This window comes from Hippopotamus amphibius, chromosome 10, assembly GCF_030028045.1.
Source record: "Hippopotamus amphibius kiboko isolate mHipAmp2 chromosome 10, mHipAmp2.hap2, whole genome shotgun sequence".
Lineage (NCBI taxonomy): Eukaryota > Metazoa > Chordata > Mammalia > Artiodactyla > Hippopotamidae > Hippopotamus > Hippopotamus amphibius.
The window spans coordinates 20,038,822-20,056,675 of NC_080195.1; the positions used below are offsets into that span (position 1 = coordinate 20,038,822).

The 17,854-nt window shown below is 33.3% G+C and overlaps 1 protein-coding gene across 2 annotated transcripts in view; it reads left to right on the forward strand.

Annotated features, from left to right (window-relative positions):
• The window catches only part of SGCZ (sarcoglycan zeta), a 988,084-nt gene that overhangs the window by 955,573 nt on the left and 14,657 nt on the right, over positions 1 to 17,854 (forward strand). For both annotated transcript variants that reach the window (XM_057697937.1, XM_057697938.1), the window contains one exon: positions 10,854 to 10,926. In XM_057697937.1, coding sequence (XP_057553920.1) covers positions 10,854 to 10,926 — 73 coding nt within the window. The remainder of the gene's footprint in view (positions 1 to 10,853; positions 10,927 to 17,854) is intronic.

The window sequence follows — 17,854 nt, forward strand, 5'->3', positions numbered from 1 at the left end:
GTAAATTATTATGGATAATTTAATTAATTTTCTGCTCTTTATATTCCTCTGATAAATCCTAAAGAAATGGTCCTAGTATTTCTTAATTTATTGTTGGTTTCAGCATGATAATATTGTCTTTAGGATTTTGGTATTTATACTTATGAATAAATATGAACCATTAAAATTCCTATCTTGTGTAGCCCCTGTCCAGATTTGCCCCAGGTATTCTTGATATATTGGGGCATCATCTATCTTTTTTCCAGTTGTCTAGAAAAGTTTCTATTGGATCAGAACTTTGTTTAGGGAGGATATTGTCAGGACACACAAACAAAAACATGTGGGTCTGGTACTCCCCATTGAGATACTATAATCTACATATACTCAAACACACACACAGGCACACTCACAGATGTGTATGTTTATGTCACAACTTATGCTTTCTAGCATATAAATGAACATTTCGTATTGAAAATGTTGCATCACTGCTTAACCAGTCAATGGAGATATATTTGCTGAGTATATCAGTTGATTCCAGAAATGTTAAGTCACAAATATAGATTTTTCTGTTGTACATTACTCCTGATTTACCAGGACAGACCCCTTTATATCAAAAGATCTAATGCTACAATCTGAAGCATCATTTCTGTACCTCAGAGGGCCACCATCTTTAAAGATACTTGGCGTGGCACGTAAACAGACCACCCACATAAAACACAGGGTGACATAATAGCATAAGAGTTTTGAAGATCCCTGGACTTGCCTGTGGATACTTAGACTGGTTATGATTTGAGTAAAGTTTTAATGGCTTACTCTGCTTGGAATTGTTCTAAAGATACTTGTAAAGGTGTTCATGGCACTCACAGCTGGGAATGTGTTGAGTGTTCTTGGTGAAGAAACTTTATTATAGAGGAAAATGAGTTTAGTTCTGGTGAAAACCTTCCATTTGTTTAGACTAATTAAAAGTAATGCTACCAAACCTCTTGTGAGTAGAAAACAAACACAAATAAATGGAACTTTCTTTGTTTCCCTATTGGCACACAATGAATTGCATGGCAAGTGATAACATAAAATTCACAGGAGCAATCTGGAACAACAAGAGGTTAAAAACAAAACAAAACTCAGAGAAACAAAAGGATGAAAGCAATTTGTTTTGGCATTAGCAAGTGCTTTCTTCCTGGCTGTTTCCCAACTGGGGTCTATCTAAGAATGCCACACTATCCTGTTATTGGAGGATAGACTTTTTGAGACTTGTGTTTTTTACCTCAATTTTTATAAAACTTGGTTATTACTAAAAGAGTGAAAACATATGTATTAAGGCAGGTTGCCTGCATAAAGATTCCAGATTATCACTTCGTCCACAACTGCACAGACACTCAGAAAATGACAGGTGAAACTCTGATGTTTTAGAATCATTTAGATATCCTGAGATAAAAAGGAAAGTCTAACTATATTGTGTTTAATAAGATAAATGCATGTTAATGTTAAAAGTCCTAGTTGCATTCAGATGCTGATTTGTATACATTAACTCTGTAGCTCAGGTCCATAAAGCCATTTATAGAATTAGCAACTTTTTAACATACAAGTTTTTTTTTTTTAGTTGAAAAAATGATTGTAGAAAGTTTCAAATACAGGCATATCTTATTTTATTGCTCTTTGCTTTATTGCACTTTGCAGCTATTGTGTTTTTTTTACAAACTGAAGTTGTGTGACTACACTGAATTAAGCAAATCTGTGGACACCTTTTTTCCAACAGCATTTGCTCATTTCTTATCTTTGTATCACATTTTGGTAATTCTTGCACTATTTTTTTCTTGCACTAATTTTTTCTTGCGCTATTTTAAATCCATCACTAGGATTCACTGAAGGCTCAGATGATGGTTAGCAGTTTTAGAAATAAATATTTTAAATTAAGGTATGTACATTGTTTTTTCAGACGTAATGGTATTGCACACTTAATAGACTATAGTAGTAAAAACATAACTTTTACATGCTCTGGGCAACCAGAACATTTCTGTAACTTGTTTTATTGCATTTATTTGCTTTTTTGCCATGGTTTGGAACCGAACCCTCAGTATCTCCAAAGTATGCCTGTAAATCCATGAACATGTAATATCTGAAGCTACTAAAGAGAGTTGGATACCACCACTCTTGGATAACTTTTCTATAGATTTCTATTTTCCATAGAATGTGTTTTAGTGGCAATGTATCAGAAGTATCAGGGGGAAAAGCATTAAGAAATAAAAGTGCTAAGATGAGTCCCTGTCCTTATGCATTCCACTGTAGTGATCAGCGTGGTGCGCCAGCTGGAAACACAGGCTTCCTGCCTATGACTAACAGCAGTAGAAAGCTCATCTTACTTCTCTCCAGAAAGTAGTTTAAATAGGGATGAAGAGCCTGAAGAATAAAATAAGACAAAAAGGCAGGATTAAGGTATTCGCTTTCTCTTCCCAAAGGACCTGAGTTTATGGTACAATTAACAGTACATATCGAGATAAATGACTTTCACAAGGATCAGAAAAGCTTTAATTGCATGCAGGTTAAGTAATGATAGAGTTTATAAAGAAAAGGACTATACGGAAAGTGTGCCTGCATAAAAATGAATGTGACCTTAAACAAGCAAACCTAGCATTAGCTATGCTATCTGTATTTAGGTATTAAAATGTCCAAACCTCAAAACAAAATATACTACTAGATTAAGTGTCTCAAAGCTTGCAAAGATTATTTAAAGGTAGTTAAAAGGGAATTCACCTAGAGATCTTGTCTTATGAATTTTCTAAATCATGTCATAAACTAATATGTCATGAACATTTTTTATGAAATGTTTTGCAAAACAAAAAAAAAACAGTATAGGTAGTTCATTTGTTATCAAGTTATTTCATATTTTTATGTTTTAATTTCTGTTAGAGTATGTACAGTATATGGTGATAAATCAATTCAAATGTAGCTGCCTCTTGATAAAACCATACCCATAGAATCTTATGCATGTGTTTATTAAAGATAGCTGTTGGTGACCCTTTTTTATTTAAGATTTTTTTAAAGGCCTCGGATATGTATTGCTTCCTGTTCCTTAGTGATTTTAAGGTAAAGGGCAAAATGGCAACCTTAGTAATTATAGACCTTATAATTACTTATTATTTTCTGAAAATATATATCCTGGGAGTGAATGATGAAAGCTCTGCTTGACCTTCTAATATTCTTTTCTGAAGGTGGAAGTTTGAAAGAGGGATTCTTTCTATATCTTTTTCCTAGATGCAGTTTCGATCAGGTTTCATTCAATTTGAAAATAATTTTTTTTTCTGTATTCTCCACACACTTTGAATTTCAGTTATTTTTGGCTTATTAAAGGGAAATTTTATTCTGACGTATTTTCCATCTGATCATCTTCCATGATTTCTTTTTATCTTCCGAAAACCTTCAAAAGTGGAAAAGAGGACATGATTTGGCATCTGAGAGTAAATGCCTTGAGAAACTTTTTAAATTATGAAAATGCTGACTGAAAAGTAAAAATAGATTTTGATATAATTTGTTTTCAGAAATATTGGCAGCTTATTTTCTTGTTGCAAATGAACAACCTGGTGGAGGAAGGGTTGTGTTTCCATCAGAGAGATAATTTAACAATATTGTTTCCCTGTTTTAGTAGAAAAAGTAACATTGGATGGGCTCATAATAACAGTTAATAAATTCAGATCATCACCTCAGGATATTAATAAGCTGATTTGTGTTGAAGTACTAAACAAAGAAATGCACTGGGAAACAGAAACTTAGCAAGTTTTACATATCAATTACAAAATACTGCAAGATAACTTTTAATTTATTCACACTTTTATTAATTCTTTCATTCCCATTCTTTCTTTAATTTACTGATCCTTAACTATATATCAGAATCCAAGATCAGTACTAAGCATACAAAATTTATTAAGACAAAGTCCTTGAGTGCAAGAAACTTGTAAGTTACCGGGTAGGAGTTTAAAGCAAATTACAAAGCAATTTGATAACTGCTATGCACAGTAATTTTCACAAGGAGCTGGGGAAGCTGAGCAGAAAGAGGAAGAGCAGGAGGGACACAGAAAATATTTCACGGAGAAAATTCATCTAGAATCAGATCCTAAAAATGAGTAGAGATGACCATCCAAGGTGAGAGAGGTTGAGGAGTATGTTGGAAAGACATAGCATTCTTGTCAGTTTATAAACATTTCAAAATCTGCAAAAGTTTTATTGTCATTGCAGTATAAAATGCAGAGAACTGCTCAGAGGTAAGTCCTGCTAAGGAATTTGGGTTTGACTTCACAGACTTTGGATTCTAGAAGAATTTTAAATGAGAATTACACAGTCAGCTTTGTGTTTCAGGACATTAGTTGGCTGTGGTATCGAGAAATAATTGGGAGAAAATATAAGTGATATTGAAGTTGTAAAAAGAAGTAAACCAATAGGGTAGTTGAACAAGAAAGGGCATCTCAGTATACCTCCCCAATTTCTGACTTGAGTTTTTAGGGCATGATTGTACCATTAATCAAACTAGAACAGTTAAAAAGAGGGGGGGAAAGGTTTCTAGAAAAAAGCACTTGAAATATTGATCCTTACCAATATGTATTAATTACCTCACATACGTAAGATACTATGTTGTACACAAAAATACAATGGGTTATAAGGAACGTCTTTGATTTTTTTTTTAGCCTAGAAGGGGAGTAATATATAATTTAGCTGTAAAATTTCAGAATAGATATAATAGCTTCCAAATATGTGCTATAGGTAGTAAACCCCAGATATATTCAGGGAATGAACAGACTGAATTTACCTTACAAGGTGGGAAAATTAGTAAATCGATTTTATAGATGAGTAGAGGAAAATAAATCTGAATGAAAGGATTTTGCGTTCAAGCAGAAGTCTTGAATGGTGGGTAAAAGCAGTATCTAAGAAAATAATTACAGGTTTTTGTACAGGTGAGATATCAAGAGGTTTGGTAAGATTAGTATAACAATGTATAGGTGGTATTTTGTGCAGTTAGCTAGAAGCAGGAACACCATTTAGACTATTAAAATAACACAAGTAAGAGACATATTGTGTGTTGAAATGAGTTGACATTTCTCCTTTTAAAGGGTAATGATGCTTTCAGGATTCAGAGGAACTCATTTTAACGGAGTAAAAGAAATGATAGTTAATAATTTACTTTTACCAATATGATTACTCCTATCCCTTCCCCTCAGATAATTTTTCTGTCAATTTGCAGGGGCAAACTTATTTCTCCTTGTATTTAAGGAGAAATGAGAGGAGGTATAGTATACGGGTTTCAACATGTCTGAAAAAAAATTATGTAAATGTGACAGTTAGAAATTGAAGTTACCTTAGAGATCATGTTATTTAGAGCTTAATTTTACAGATAGCAAGCAGGGGGACTTTAAATACTTGTCAAAGATCAAAGAATGAATTAGAGGCAGATTTGGGAATAAATGAAACTGTTCCATGTCCAGCCTTTTACTTTACCAATTTAGATTTGGGGGTAGGGTGAAAGATGCAAATAAAGGAAAAAGAAAGCAAGGTGTGAACACTTCCAATTTTTTGAAATAGCAGCATAGGTTTAAATTTGCAGGTAATGAAAAAATAGGAATCCTTCTGACCCTTGAGATCTAGATGAACTTGCCCTGAACCTCATCCCTATTCTAGTGTAGGAATTTAGAATGATGCCTAAGTTCCCGTTAATTGTCATGGGAAGAGGGCAAGGGGACAGATACTCATGTTCTCTTAACTCCTTTGCCTAAAGCCTCCTATTATCTCTTCTGTCCCATATTAATCTGGATGTGACATTTGTTCCCTTTTTTTTGTCACTCTCCAGAAAAAAGGGGGGAAAAATCTCAAAGAATACAAAAATCATGGTAGATTTTATTGAAAAACTGAAAGCAGTAGGAGATCTCATTGGCAAATTCAAGACAAATAACAGAATTTAGATGTTTCTACTCCTCTTTAGCTTCCTTTCCCACAGAGTGCCCTGGTCTTTCTTCATTCCTTGGTTCCCAATCCATCTGGCTTTTCTCTTTTTTATTCTTCTTTCTGGTTCTCCAGAACAGCAAGCACTCTGTGCCAGACCTTCACGTCCTCCTTTGCAACCCTTGTAGCAGCATCCAGAGGCCCTAGTGAGGACTGCTCTCTTCCAGGCAGCTTTCTGCTGCTGTGTTCTTCCATCTTCCTTCCAAACCAGTGAAAACATTTATTTATTTTACAGCTTCAGACAGACATACTAATGAATGTCTATCTTCCTAGCACTACATAAATTGCTAGGAAGTGGACCTACAGAAATGAAAAAGGCCCCTGATTTCAAATAGAATAATGATTAAAAAGAAAATATTTACAAAGTATCTTTCAATTTAATTAACTGAAGAAATTATATGAATTTAATAGCACAATATCAAACTTGAAGATAGTGAATAGATAAGAATATTTTTGCCCCTGAAATCTAGACGAATTCGCCCTGGACTTCAGTCCTACTCCAGTATAGCAATTTAAAATGCTATCTAATGTTAGTTAGTTTTTTGGCTATTTAAGTCTCCTAACAATCCCATGGATTAGATATGGGAGGTGGTGTGGCTGATATTACTCAGATTCCTCCACCTTAAGTTTTTAGGTTGGAATTCTTCCCAATTCATGACTAAGATTTCACTTTGAGAAGAGAAATATTCTAAGGAATGATGCCCTGTAGTACTCTTTCTTTAACTTTTCCTTTGATTTTTAAATGGAAACTAAAATCTTGATAGAGTTAATGACTGTTTTACCTACTCCAGTTATTCAAATGATGCATTTCTATTTTATCCTGCACAAAGAACTAAGTATAAAACACACAAAAAATCACAGCCATCTATCCATTTTACTGAAGGATCTACTATGTATTTTTGTTTTCATGTTTCCTCAACTTTTTAAAACATTATGATGAAGTTCAATTAAAAGTAAGATCATGCTGGACATTTCTTTAGAAGAAACTTCTTTCTCAGTGCTTATTTGAGCGTTGATTAATCTTATCTGGTACCTAAGCAGCTGCATTAGGGGATTCCTTGATTTAGTGAAGAGAGTTTTGATTATTAAAATGCATTTGCTTTTTAACACTCAAGAATATCTTTTCCATGTCTAAATTTCAGATTTCAGAATTCAGCATGAGACTATGTTACTATGACATTTTAGAAATAGAGATTTCACATATTGTCCCTATGTTGGGACATTAACTCTACAGACACAATGTGTGCATCTTCTGTGGCTGATTTTCAAAAAGAAAATTGATAGCAGGAATTAACGAATACTGAATTCTTACAGCGAACCAGGTACATTTATATCCTATTTAATTAAAACCTAACCAAAACTGCAAGGTTGGCATTACTAAATGAATTTGTATCTATGGAAATTGAAGTTTGTATCCATAAGAAAATCTGAACCCCACGATTCCTGCCTTATCAATAAGGTATTTAATTTCTCTGATTAGAGCCTCCTCATTTTTCAAGTGTAAACAATCTGTTATCTATTTGTATTTAAAATGTCGGTGAATATTTGCTTAGTTTCAAAAAAAAAGTCAGTGAGAAAAAATTAGATAATTATATGAAACTAATATTTCAAGGCATAGAGGTATCTTTGCCTTACTTCTATATATATTACAGATCACAGGTTCTTCTGCACAAAGCCAATAACCCCATAAAATATTATCTGAAATTAACTGCAGTAGAATTCATGAAGCCGGTAGCTACAGAGATACAATATTTCACAGAATATTTTTTCAGTAACTATAAAGTTGAGAACCTGGGAGTACCAGGTATTTTGGGTTTCCTTTTCTTGTCCTGCCTCTTCTGGAGGAAATGCCTTTCCAAAGGATATATGGAGGCCAATGTGTTGATGATGAGTAGCTTAGAGTATAGCATTTAGAATATAGATAGCCATATTAGGAGGGATACATAAATTTATTTTTAGTGATTTTTTAATTGGGGGGTATTTTATGTTAGTCATTTGTAAAGAGTAGCTTATGTCTACAACTGTTTTTAAATATAAACTAGGACCACAATTCGTATATACTCTTCTAACAAAAAATATGCCATTCTTATTCTTTTGTTTTGAAGCTAGGAATTATCATATGAATGAAATCCAGTATTTTTTGACCCTGAAATTTGTCTGCCTCATTTTTCCTGACCATCACAAGAGTTAACAATCTATGTTTTCTCTAGATCTTATAACATTGTCATCACTAAATTATCTGAAATATCCTTTAGCATCTATACAATCAAGCAAAACTGACATTGTGTCATTTTGAACAGTCCTTTTCAAAAGCAATAAACAACAAATATTTATTTAGTCAAGTTTAAATATACATATTAACAAATGACTATGTTATGTTCCCTTTTCTCTTTTTTCTTTGTCTCTTCCTTTTTGGTTTCCATGGTTTCTAGAACTTAAGATGTGAGAATTCATCACACATTTTTTTTTTGCCCTGCAATGAGGGTAAAGCAGATCTATACTTTTGGTTCCAAGTAAATGTTGACTAATGGTTAGATTTACCAGGTAAAATATATGATGCCCAGTTAATTTTGAATTCAGACAAACAACAAATGATTTCATACTTATACTAAAACAATTTTATATATAACTGCAATATAATTAATTCAGTGTCCAATATTTTTAATGACTAAGTCTGTCAATCCTACCAATAGTCTGATGTTTGTAAAACTTTCCCATTCATGGGAAGTATATATTCATATATCTTTTTATTTTTTATGCTGCGAAAGTTTGTTTCTGGCCCAAATGGCTTTTATTCTTCCTCACTGATTTCATTTTAAGATTATCATTATTGCTTATTAATTGTTGTCCTCCTGGCTCATTTTGGACAAAAAGTGAGAGAATGAGTAATTTTCTCATTATCTGGAAGTCTGAGTTAGTTAATTATTTATGTTATTTTATGCTGCTTTCAGTGTAGCCCCTTAGATGGTATGATACATTTACTTCTTCAAGAGTCTTTTTTTTTAATCATCAGTAATTTTCTATACTGATATTCAGAATTGAGGCTTTTATCAGTTTTTAATCCTCATTGTAAAATTAAGCTTTTGATTACATCCTAGTTTCACTTTCACCGATATATCCCGTACTGTTACTACATGTGCCATCCTGTGTTTTAAAATAAGTATTGCTATTGTTCTTTAATTATACTTCTGGCATCTTGTCTGGGAAGTTTTCAAAGTTATAGAATAGTAGAAATTAATTTTTGAGCTTTGCACATCGATAACTATCCAATCTGGAAATTATATCTTATTTTAAAATGCCAAAGGAGTCTCTCTTTGAGACATGGAAATTTGTACCTTAGAATGTTGTTTCAAATGCCACCCCCACCACAATCACAAAATCAGAGTTTTATCTAAAATTGTTACTTTACTTTCAAAGGCTTATTTCTAAAAATTGTCCACTTACAGAAATAAAATGTTTTACAAAATACCGAAAGAGCAAACTCCTTAAAGAAGTAATTGCTCTAAATTTGTGAAAACAGTTAAAAAATAAACAGTATGTGCCCTACATATCCTCTCTAGGGGAAAAAAACAACAACCACTAAAATCCAGTAAGAGGTCAATAAATGCTTTTAATTTATAAACTGAAATCTGTAATCTTAGGAATTTACCAGAGCAGAACCTTAGATATTTACCCTTAAAACCATAATAAAGATGGAACCATGTTACAAACTTTGAAAAAAATCTATTCCTCTGTGATTCAAGATGAAGATCTGCATTGATGTTTTACGTAGAGGAGTCCTCTGGTGATTCTAGTATATTTCCCTATATAAATACTTACTTTTAAGGGATTTAAAAGTTAGCTCTAATTTCCTAGTGGCAGTTTCTTCATTGCTTATTGAATCAATGTGTTTTATATTGTTCATGATAAGCAGAAGCAGCTTCACTTTGTAGGTGTAAAATTTGTATTTTTTATTTGCACTGTGTTATTGAGATAGTGTTGAGGCCATTGATGGAACAGGTATGACATTCTTACACCGAGATGTTTGAAGAAGATAAACCAAAAGAAAGTTTATTTTGAAGGGAATGATCTCAAGCATATATGTAAAATTACAAAAGAGAAAAAAGGAGGCTGGTTTTTCATCATTTTTAACAAATGTTTTTGCATTTTGTTTTTGGAAAGGAAAATCATTTTATTTTGCTCACTTAGAAAAAGTTCTATAAACCTGGAAAATCAGATGGAGTTGATAAATGAAAGTTTAGAGTATCATTCAACTGCCTGAGTGCATGACCTCTTCAGACAACCATGATCCCATGTGAAGTCCACTCTAATGAACTCAAGCCGTTGCTGGTTTTAGATTGAGCCTGAATTCCAGAAAGGTCAAAGTAAGGTGCCCTGTTCTCTGTAGTTCTATGATCACTCTAGCTAAAGCTGGGAACTGCTTGTGGGCGAATTGCTAAATGCACTAGGGACCTATGTCTTTAAGCAATTAATACTATACTACATGAGAGCTCACTCTGCACATTTTCATTCAAGCTCTGCTGCTTGTAAAAAAAAACAAAAAACAACAGTATTATTACCTATTCCTCCCTCAAATTTGCTTACCTGGGAATAAAGAAAAGTGAAGGAGATGAATCTTTGTTCTATGATCAGAGGGTGAAAATTCTCACTCAGTCTGAACTTTTATAAAAAAGATCATCTTAAAAGGGTCAACATGGTAGGACTTAGATTTACCCTCCTTGGCCCTTCACTACCTTTAACTCCTTTCCCAATTTTTCTCTTTTAGTTTCCGTATTCTTATTTTGAGTTGTTCAATTTTTAGAAAAATATTTCGTGCATAAAAATAGAGCTGAAAAGTAATATATTTGTCCACTTGCTTATACTGACTCTTGGATTCGTGTTACCCTCAGGCACTGAAGGAGCAGTATTCGGGCACTCTGTTGAGACACCTCACATCAGAGCAGAACCCTCCCAAGACCTCAGGTAAGTCCTGGCGTTTACACCTGTGTCATAGTTTCTATCACTGATGATGGTCCTTGATATATAAAGAACTAAAGTGGAAAATGTGCTAAGTAACTGTATAAAGAATTGACATTCCCTACCTACCTGGTGAATAGACAATCAGGTATTTGATTGAGGGCAAGAAAATGTAAGTTACTATTCTATCCTTCTGAATATTTTTCCTTTACAAACATACAATGCATATAAGATAAATATATCAGACATGAGGAGTGCAGAAAAAGAAAAGAAAAGGCATGTTGAGAAAGATGTTGAGAGGAGGACTAATAAAGTAGGGATTTCAGAAATTCTGGTATAGAGAATGAAATATATGGCATGCATAGGCCTAAATCAAGGGGAGGCAGAGTGAGAGAAAGCTGTAAATAGTCAGGGAGGCTTAAGTAGAGGGAAATACAGAAACAAATGTCAGCAGTAATCAGTGAAAGGCAGAACTTAATAGCCTGGTGATGGGCTCTTCAATCTAATATTTCCAGTGGAATAAGCTGCATCTGTCAGTTTGAGAGGACATTATAGGGTGTTCTCCCCAGGATATTCATGGCAATTGTTGATAAAAGTTGAAATACTAAACAATGGAGAGTAACTTATCTATTGTTCTTAGTGCAATAAATAAGTTATATTTAATATATATTTTATACATTTCATATAAAATATATATAATATATAATTTATTGTGGTCATCATTTTGCAACTTATACACATATCAAAATCATTATGTTGTATACCTTAAACAAATACAAGGTTACATGCCAATAAAAAAAGTTGTCTATAATTAATTTCAAATAGGTAAATAACATTCTAAAATGCATTTGCTATGATATGAAAAAAAGACAACCCATATTTATATCAAAAAATAAATTACATATTTAAAATCATTTTTAAGACTGAATTAAATTATTAACCTGAGAGAGTCTTTGTCTTGAAAGCACAATAAAATATTAAGCAAAGTACCCATTTTATTTCATAAAGAACAGGCTCAGCTCTTTCTATTTCGATGAGTGGGGGGAAAATGTTCAAATAAAAATAGAAAAATAGAGTTGAAAAATGTTAATTAAAAAAAGTCATACTCAAAGGATTAACCTCCAAAATATACAAGCAGCTCATGCAGCTTCATACCAAAAAAGCAAATAACCCAATCCACAAATGGGCAGAAGACCTAAATAGACATTTCTCCAAAGAAGACATACAGATGGCCAACAAACACATGAAAAGATGCTCAACATCACTCATCATCAGAGAAATGCAAGTCAAAGCCACAATGAGGTATCACCTCACACCAATCAGAATGGCCATCATCACAAAGTCTGGAAACAACAAATGTTGGAGAGGGTGTGGAGAAAAGGGAACTCTCCTGCACTGTTGGTGGGACTGTAAGTTGGTACAGCCACTATGGAAAACAATTTGGAGGTTCCTTAAAAAACTACAAATAGAACTACCATATGATCCAGTCATCCCACTCCTGGGCATATACCCAAAGAAAACCATAATCCCAAAAGAAACTTGTACCATAATGTTTCTTGCAGCACTCTTTACAATAGCCAGGACATGGAAGCAACCTAAATGCCCATCAACAAATGAATGGATAAAGAAGATGTGGCATATATATACAATGGAATATTACTCAGCTATAAAAAGGGATGAGATGGAGCTATATGTAATGAGGTGGATAGAACTACAATCTGTCATACAGAGTGAAGTAAGTCAGAAAGAGAAAGACAAATATTGTATGCTAACTCACATATACGGAATCTAAAAATGGTACTGATGAACTCAGTGACAAGAACAGGGAAGCAGATACAGGGAATGGACTGGAGAACTCGAGGTATGGGAGGGGGCGGGGGGTGAAGGGGAAACTGAGAAGAAGCGGGAGAGTAGTACAGACATATATATACTACCAACTGTAAAATAGTCAGTGGGAAGTTGTTGTATAACAAAGGGAGTCCAACTCGAGGATGGAAGATGCCTCAGAGGACTGGGGCAGGGAGGGTGGGGGGGAATCGAGGGGGGGGTGTCAAGGAAGGGAGGGAATATGGGGATATGTGTATAAAAACAGTTGATTGAACCTGGTGTACCCCCCAAAAAAATAAAATAAAATAATAATAAAAAAAAAAGTCATACTTTTACAGCAGTAGATATTGCATACCTTTATAGTTCCATGATAAAATTCCTAAAAAACCCTCAGTTTCTCACTAGTTGTGTAGCCCAGATTCAAACAAGCTAGTTGACAATAACAGGAGAAGGTGGCCTTCTTCATGTGATTAAAGCATTTTTTAATAAGACAAATATAGTAATTATTTACTTTAAGCTGAAACCTCAAGGATTTAGGAGGGTTGAAGAATATGTGAAAACAGCACCTCATAGTGTGTTACAGTCTTGATTTATGACTGCATTCTAAGTTAGGAACTCAACATTCTTGTATAAATTATTTTTTCTTCTCTACCTAACAAGGTCGTGTTCCCACTAGAATGGGATCTACATCTTCCTTGCTTATTCTTTAGTTCAATAACAACCAGCCACTCTATCTCACACATAATAGTGTTATTATGATTGGTTAATATGAATTACTGAAACTTAGTAAAACTGAATAATGAGGATACTGAACACCTGTATATAAGGAATGTGGTATCATTTGTTATTGTATCAATATTACTAAGACACATGTGACTAACCTTGATTCCAACTATTTTTGAACTGTGTTTTGAACTGTATACATACCAGAGTTTCATTCAATAAAAAAATTTTAATAAGTTCTAAAAGAAACATTCTTTTACTTCTAACGTTTTAGTAATTATGTACTCATTTCACAAATTTTCATTTTGAAAAGTCTTTTACCAAAAAAGGAGTAAGAACCAACTGCTATTTTAATTACTTTGCTGACATCTCAACATTCATAAGTATGAATGTGAATTAAATTATAATTAGCATATCATGTTTCTTGTTTTTAATTTTCTAATTATTCATAAATTATTTAAACATTGAGCTAAGCTAGGCTTATCTGCTAGCACTAAAACCACATTGGCAGCCCACAGGATGAGTGGTACTGATCTAAACTCCAAAACAGAAACAGAAGCAAAGCACAGTAATGACAGGGGTATTCAGTTATTCATTTGTGTACTAAAGATTAAAAGCCATGTCTGAGAAGATCCTTACAAGTCTTGCTGACAATTTTCCTTTCAGGACAATAAGAAGTACCCTGAGTTCACACCTAAGTCTAATCAACAAGGTGACATTGGTTGACCAAGTAAATATTAATAAAATAGGAAGTAAGAATCCATGGTGTCTTTGATTTTGTTTCTGTCAAGATAAAAGACTTTAGAAAGAAACATTTCAAAAAGTTTATTGTAGAGTTTAGGTAATATTTTGCTGTGGAAATGTAGTAGCTTGCTATAATTTATTTACTCAACAGCTGTTTGATGAGTGCTTAATATGTGCAAAGGTCTGTGCTAGTCTTCATGTGCATCTTAAACCTACATATGTAGATTTTCTTTAATTTTTATACATAAGGTGATATTGTTTTTCATCAGGGACTTATTTGTTAAAAGGCTAAACAACAAATAGTCATCATAGCAATTTGCCTGAAATAGTCCAAGTATAAATGTGCTTTTTATTTTTTTCTTAAATTAATATGTAGCTAAATTATTAATTTCAACAGAATTTCTGCACTTCAATAGAATTTTATCACTTCTGAGAAGTAATAAAATCTATAATGTAATGCCCATTGTCCAGGGATTGTTTAGATCTGAGTTCTATTAACTGTTCCAAGAATAAGGCAAGAATCTAGACTTTGGATCAGTAAAATGAGTTAATATTTAATGATATAATCAGCATCTTTCTATCATTTCCATTCTTTTTTATGTATAAATTTATTTATATATATATTTATTTATTTATTTATTGGCTGCATTGGGTCTTTGTTGCTACACACAGGCATTTTCTAGTTGCAGAGAGCGGGGGTTACTTTTCATTGTGGTGCACGGGCTCCTCATTGTGGTGGCTTCTCTTGTTGTGGAGCACAGGCTCTAGGCACGCGGGCTTCAGTAGTTGGGGCACATGGGCTCGATAGTTGTGGCTCATGAGCTCTAAAGCACAGGCTCAGTAGTTGTGGTGCACGGGCTTAGTTGCTCCGCAGCACGTGGGATCTTCCTGGAGCAGGGATTGAACCCGTGTCCCCTGCATTGTCAGGTGGATTCTTAACCACTGCACCACCTAGGAAATCCTGCCATCATTTCCATTCTTGTATGGATATCATTTAAAACTGAAATATAAGGTTTGCAGGCTCCAAATTAATCTCTGGAAACACATAGTTTTAATTTACATCATTCCTGTGTTCAAGAAAAGCCACCATTTATTAAATGGCAAGGAATTTTCCCTGAGACAATTTGATGGTAAAGGGGTAAAATACTTTACTGGTATTTTTCTACCTATGAGAAAAAAAAATGGTAATAAAGTAGTATTTTTCTCCTCCCCACTTCCCTTCTGCATACCTCCCCTTCTCTCTCCTTTTTTCTTCTTCCTTCCCTTTCATTTCTCCTTCCTTCCTTTTATTTTTTCATTCTATGTATGTATTTATATATTTATTTAGAGTTTGTAGCAAATGTGCTTAATGAGACACTTGCCTTTGCTTCCAATTTTGGTAACAGGGAGCAACAATTGACCTACAGATTTGCTTGATTTAATTTGCAGGAGGAGACCATAGGAGGTGTGCAAATGGGTGGGAAACAATACAAAGGGTGGAAACAAAAGCAATGTGATTTGTAGCTGAAGAAAGTTCATGGTAGCCTAAGTGATAAGACAGTAAAACTGTTAAGATAGTATAAGAATATAGGTTCAGTTCACAGTTTGCATTGGATTTTTTTCTTAAAACACTTTTCTGTTCAATTCTCCATTTAATTCACCCTTGAATTCACCCTTGAAATGGCAAATAATGAGTGCCAACTATGTCTCTGATACTATGTTAAATATTTAGCAAGAACAAGATACATGATATTCAAGTTCTGCTTAAATTTCCATTTAGTAATTGCAACATAGTTTGAGAAGTCTGAATCATAATTTCTGAGAATGTTGTGAATTATAGAGATCTAGTCCACTCATTTTAAAATTTGAGAATTGCCTAACACCTTAAAAACAAAATCCTGTTACATCTTCGGTATCTAAACACCAACACTGAATTGCTTGGAAAAAATAAGTAGCAGAATGACCCCAGTTCAACATTAATCCTTCTCTCTGCTATAATCCCTGGGTACCACTATAAAAACTCCTCTGAAATGCATTGCTGTGCTTACTGTAATGCTATAAAATTGAACACAATTGTTCTTCACTACTTCCAGTGACTAATTACATAGAAATTCACAAGTTTTGCCATTACATGTGGACTTCATTTTTCAACAGGCCTTTTAGAATGTATTTTGTAATAAAATGAATAGTTTAAGTGTATGTTATAAACCCTCCTCAGTGGAAGCTTCAGAATTTCTGTAGAGAAGAGTATCAGGGCATCATTTAACTGTTGTGTTGCCAAAAGTCTACTTATTAGATGGTTCTAATAAGGTTTTGTCCGATTAAAATCCAGGTTTAGTCCGATTCAAGTTCCAAGATCTGAGCCCAGTTCATTCTAGAGGGATTCTAGGCTGATTTGAGAAGTGGAGGGTATCTGGAGAAAACCAGTCCAACCAAAAACTGACATTTTAAGCTATATAAATTCTTTTGCTTTATAATTTCTAGGCTTCAGTCTTGTTTCAAAGGTTTCCTTTTCTACCTTTAGATATTTCCTGTTTTTTTCTTCTAATTTTGTTATTTATTTTGTACACAAGGTCATTTCTTAGTTTTATATTTTGAGTAAATAAAATGAGAAATTATGTTCTAAATTTTCTTCCAATTTTCTATTGAAAATTACAGTCTATAATTTATTAGTTTTTATATCTTGAATAGATAAAACTGGAAATTATTCTTGCAGAGCGTGTTAAGGATCTAATGTTATTTCTTCAGTATGGATAGTCAATTTATTAGGCATCATTTATTAAATAACCTCATATTTTCCACCCCAAAATTATTACTACAACTTGCCAGATATTAGCTTCTCATAAATACTTACCATCTGTTTTAGATTGTTTCATTGACCAAATTTCCATTTCTAATTTTGATATTTTTAATTAAAATACTTTTATATTAAGTTCTAAATTTAAAAAGAGTATCTCCTACTTTATCTTCATTTAACAAATCTGGTAATTGTCATACATATTTTTCCTTCAAAATATTTTGACTTAAAGTTTTAAGTTTCAAGAAACTCTATGGAGATTCTTGTTGGAATTTTATTTCATATGTTTATATTTTTGATATATTGGAATTTTCATGATAGGGAAGCAAATATGAGCTTATTTTTATCCAAGAATACCTCAAACTCTTTAATTTTCACGTAAAATAAATAATATCAGATGTCCTTTCTAGATCTTCCTTTCCAGGAAATAATTGTAAAATACAGACTTTGAATATTATAACATTTATATTAACATAATGATTTAGCAACAGGAATTACATATTTTTATAGTATCCCTATATGTCATTAGTATCTTTATTGCATTGTAATACAGCCAATAACAGTCAAACATTAGCATCAATTAACAGTTTTCCTATTTAGATTTTCATAGCATACAGTTTTACAAATTTTACAAAAAAAATGGATAATTCTGTAAGATCTGTAACCACACTTTCTTTTTTTTATTATTTTAATTTTATTTATTTATTTTTTTTTGGGGGGGTACACCAAGTTCAATCATCTGTTTTTATACACATATCCCCGTATTCCCTCCCTCCCTCGACTCCCCCCCCACCCTCCCTCGAGTCCCCCCCCCATCCTCCCCCTCCCAGTCCTCTAAGGCATCTACCATCCTGGAGTTGAACT